The 4356-nt window shown below is 37.5% G+C and overlaps 1 protein-coding gene across 1 annotated transcript; it reads left to right on the top strand.

Moving 5' to 3' along the window:
• The first annotated feature begins 1433 nt into the window (after positions 1-1433).
• Positions 1434-2630, top strand: LOC110030556 (probable BOI-related E3 ubiquitin-protein ligase 3). The gene is made up of 3 exons (XM_020733323.1): positions 1434-1593; positions 1691-1865; positions 1945-2630. The coding sequence occupies exons 1-3, from the start codon at positions 1499-1501 to the stop codon at positions 2479-2481; spliced, it is 807 nt and encodes a 268-aa protein (XP_020588982.1). The 5' UTR covers positions 1434-1498; the 3' UTR covers positions 2482-2630.
• Positions 2631-4356: the final 1726 nt, after the last annotated feature.

Below are 4356 nucleotides of genomic sequence, written 5' to 3'. Positions count from 1 at the left end.
GTTAAGGCACTCAAATGTCCATCAAACGTCATCTGATCAAGGGAAGCTCTCCGGGCTGTCCGATCAAAATGGTTCATATTCTTGTATTTATTGCACTGAAAACACTATAAATAAAGCCTCACCCCTCACATGAAGGAAAGGAGGCTTAAGAGAGAACGTGAGGTTTTGAGAAGAAGTCAAAGTTCAAGATCATCATCGCCATCGTCGACCACCGCCGACCGTCATCGATTGTAGTCAACTACCATCGATCACCGCCAACCTCCGTCAACCACCGCTTACTAGATGTCATCAGTTGACGTTGTAACGTGGAAAACTAGTACCCCTTTCCCGCCTGTGAGACATGGGGCATATGTTTATCAACTGATAGTGGATTTTGATAGTGGATTTTTACAACTAGACCAGACCCCGTGGTTTTTCCCTTTTTACTGGTTTTCCACGTAAAAACTTCTGATGTTATTACAGCTTGATTCATTTTCATCTAAGTGTGTGCTGAATTCTCGTGCAACACTAAGACGATAATCCATTACTCTACCGTCGCGAATTTTCTAGCACGCATCAAGAATAATTATTATAACTACAACTATATTTACATAAAATTAATTAATTTTTTTAGTTGATGTGTGTAAGAGAGGATAGTATAGGTGTTACAATATCTTTAGACAAATTCTTTATCTTTTATTTTTAATCCTTTCAAGACAAACCTTGGGGTCAAAATTTGGATAAACAATTAGAAAGTTAATTATTCGTGTGCATGAAGAAGCCGAATGCTTCACCGAAACACTAATTTCTGTAAGCATTTGAGTTAAAATTGTACATAATATCACCCATGAATTCTTCACGGGATTTCTTTATTTTTAGCCTCAACTCCTATAAATATTAATCATTGTATAAGTAAAAGAAAAAAAATTATCTCATTATTTTCTCCTATTAAAGAAACTCTATCAACTATCTCGAATTCTCTTTACCTTTTCTCGAAAGAATCTATTAACTATCACTATATGCGTGTGTTTCTATTTCTCGGGTGTGATTCAATGGCAGTTCGTGGTTCAACAATTTCATACCAAAAATTACTATTTACAATATTTTATTGTTTTTTAAATTTTAGTGCTGCATAGGTTAATTCATAACAATTTAGGGATATTTAGATATATTTTTGTTGCTTGAATTGCGTATGAGACGTTATATTTCTGTAATGTTCCGTTCCCCATCAAGCTTTCCATCGCATGGATCATAACCACCCCTTCAGTCTTGCCCTTAATCCTCTAAGATTAGTCCTCCTATACGTTAATTACGCCCAAAACCCCGATTAATTCAGCAATAACAACAAAATTAGCCATTAATAAAGCAACGACCATCGATTTATCTTTTTTTTTTTTGCTGATCTCTCCACCTCCCTCCCTCCCTCCTTTTATTAATATGAGAAACCTCCCCCTTTTCTCTCTCCTAAACCACTAATAAACCCCCCACTTCCCCCTCCCTTCTCGCCCATCCCTCTTGCATGACTTATCCTTCTCCTCTTCCTCCTCCTCATCCTCCCATGGCCGTTGAAGCACACCATCTTCACCTCTTAGCCCCTCAACTCCTCATGGACAGGTCCAATATCTCTTGCTTTCGCTTCTCCTTCCTTCTCTTCAATACAAAAAATTAATTTTGCTCACCTTCATTTACTTCCCTGTTGCTTGTTGAGCAGAGAACTCGTCGCCAAATTAATGGATGCCCATCAAGGAGGCCTCATGATGCCTATTTCCAAAGCCGGCGTTATTGGAAGGAAGCGATCAAGAGAACCGTTATCTCTACTCGCAGAGGAAATCTCTTCTGATTTTCAGCAACAGATGTTCGAGCACGACCGCCTTATCATACATCATGTACCTAATTCTCCTCTCCAAATTTCCCCTGTTTTTGTGTGATTCCTTCTCTAAAAATCAAATCTTTTTTGTCATACAGACTCAGCAGATAACAGCAGAGCTTGCCGAGCAACGGAAGCGGTTTTCACGGCGGCTTCTAGCAGCTGTAGAAGACGAAGTGAGGAAACAGTTGAAAGCAAAGGATGATGAGATTGAGACCGTAAAGAAGCTGAATTGGGCTCTGGAAGAGCGAGTTCGAAGCCTCTGTATTGAGAATCAGGTGTGGCGAGAGTTAGCACAGACGAACGAAGCTACCGTTAATCTTCTCCGCGCCAATCTAGAGCAAGTTCTCGCCACACAAACCTGCAGTGTCAAGCAGGAAGAGCAAGAGATATATATTGAACCTGCAGATGATGCTGAATCATGTTGTTGTGGCGATAATGAAGGTTTGGATAATACGGCCATGGAGGTTTCAATGGCGTTGCGGGTTTGTAGGAGCTGCGGTGGGAGTGCGGCTACTGTGCTTCTTCTACCTTGCCGTCATCTCTGTCTCTGTGCCCTTTGCAGCCCAACGGTCGACTTTTGCCCCATTTGTAGCTGTGCTGCCAGCGGTAGTGTTAATGTAAATTTTTCATGATTTTTTTTTTTGTTATTAGAAAGGGAAAACAGAAAAGTAGATCAAGTGAAAATTTTGGCATAGTGCAATCCATTTTGATCTTTCTTTTAATTGTTTTTATTGTTGATGGTGTTTTTTGGAAACTGAATTTTAGGGTTTGGAAGATATTAGATAGGAGAAAGATTTGAATTAGGATTTTTTTTTAATTAATTTTCATGAGAATTAGTATAAAAAATTTGATATATTAATTATTAATGATATTTATTTTGTTATTAAAATTTTATGATAATTATTTTGTTGATTTTATGTAAATATCTTAATTTTTTATGTTTTGTCATGAATTTTCTTTATAGAAAATATTCTTATTTTTTAAATTTGTATGTGAATTGACCAGTAATTAATGCAATTTTATATCATTTAAATATAATAGATATGTCAATATTTATGAAATTCTTAGGTTCATTTGATCGAGAATAATCTGATAAACCATGATTTAAATTCCTGGAGCATCCTCAGTTAAGAAAATATCAAAAGAAAAGAATCAATATCTCAAAACATCCCTACATTAGAATATCCTTCTCTACACGGAAAATATACCAACAAAAATCTCCTAGAAGACCTAGGTAGCCACACTCAGCGAGTTGAATCAAACTCGAAACCAATTTTGATAAAGATAAGTGACATGAGTGGAGAGGCTCACCTAAACACGAGATAAATGATTATCTGAACCTAATACATCGATGCAGCCAAACCGACTAAGGATCCAATCTACCGAATCCTATGACTATAACAAGAACGACTAAGCAACCATCCTTTGGGACCTCTTAGCCAAAGGGCGGCCACTTATCTGAATAGGTCGATTTACCATCCGCCCGACATCTTAACTTCTCTCTGTCGATTTGACATGAATCAAGGGCTTGCATAAGTTCTTTGACAACGATCAGCAAGACTTAGCAGATTAGTCTTATCGATCCCTGACAAGTAGAACACCATCCAACCAATAACGTCTATCTATCTATCCTACCAACAATACAAATCAAGCCACTTTCTCCCCAACTAAGCTATCGACCTGATCAAGTCGGCGGACAATGCTCGTTGAAATCCAACTAAGGCAAATAGAGCGAGCCAGAGAGCAGCAATGCCCTTAGGTCACAAGAGTGAAATATTTTAAATAATCCACACAACACTTATTTATATAAGGACATAAATATAATTTCATATATTATATACTTTTGTTTATAAATAAGAGATCATTCAATAAAAAAGAGATCACACAATCCCCTCATTTTAAAATGCAAAAATAAGTCAGGATCCAACACCTCCAAAACTACGAAATATTTTAAGTAACCTACCAACTCTTTGAGTTACATATTCCAATCAAAATTTAATGGTGCTTAATTCCACGATATTGAATTAAATATGATAGAAACGACACGAACGCGATGCCCCACCAAGAAAAATTCGGAAGATGATCACGTTAAAAACACGAATGATGAATGGATGGTGCTCAGCTACAGCCACAGGAGAGATTAGGACAGGCGATGGTTACATATAATCAACAATAGTAAGACATCCAGATGGCAAAAGCTTGAACGAAGCAACGAAATTGATATATGGAGTCGGTCAGAACAGGCAGTGTTCATGGACTTCAGTGGCCAGCCTTTGTCGGCAGAGGAACTGATAATGGGATTATGGGAGTCGGCGCTGGATGGCAGAGCGCAACAGTTGATGACTGCCATTAATTGCCTTTGAGTCGCATGGGCATAACTAAAGGCTGGCTCTCATTTTTAGAACTTATATATATATATAAAAGTTTTAAAAGTTCTATATATATATGTATGGGCATAACTAAAGGCTGGCTCCCATTTTTAGAACTTATATATATATATATATATA

This window comes from Phalaenopsis equestris, unplaced genomic scaffold, assembly GCF_001263595.1.
Source record: "Phalaenopsis equestris unplaced genomic scaffold, ASM126359v1 Scaffold000002, whole genome shotgun sequence".
Classification (NCBI taxonomy): Eukaryota; Viridiplantae; Streptophyta; class Magnoliopsida; order Asparagales; family Orchidaceae; genus Phalaenopsis; species Phalaenopsis equestris.
This window is presented reverse-complemented; position numbering and strand designations above follow the sequence as displayed.

Bases quoted from the DNA above. Each gene is read 5' to 3' on its own strand.
- LOC110030556 (XM_020733323.1), top strand. From the start codon at position 1,499: ATGACTTATCCTTCTCCTCTTCCTCCTCCTCATCCTCCCATGGCCGTT. The intron at 1,594-1,690 runs GTCCAATATCTC...CTTGTTGAGCAG, and splicing joins CCTCAACTCCTCATGGACAG to AGAACTCGTCGCCAAATTAA. The intron at 1,866-1,944 runs GTACCTAATTCT...TTTGTCATACAG, and splicing joins ACCGCCTTATCATACATCAT to ACTCAGCAGATAACAGCAGA.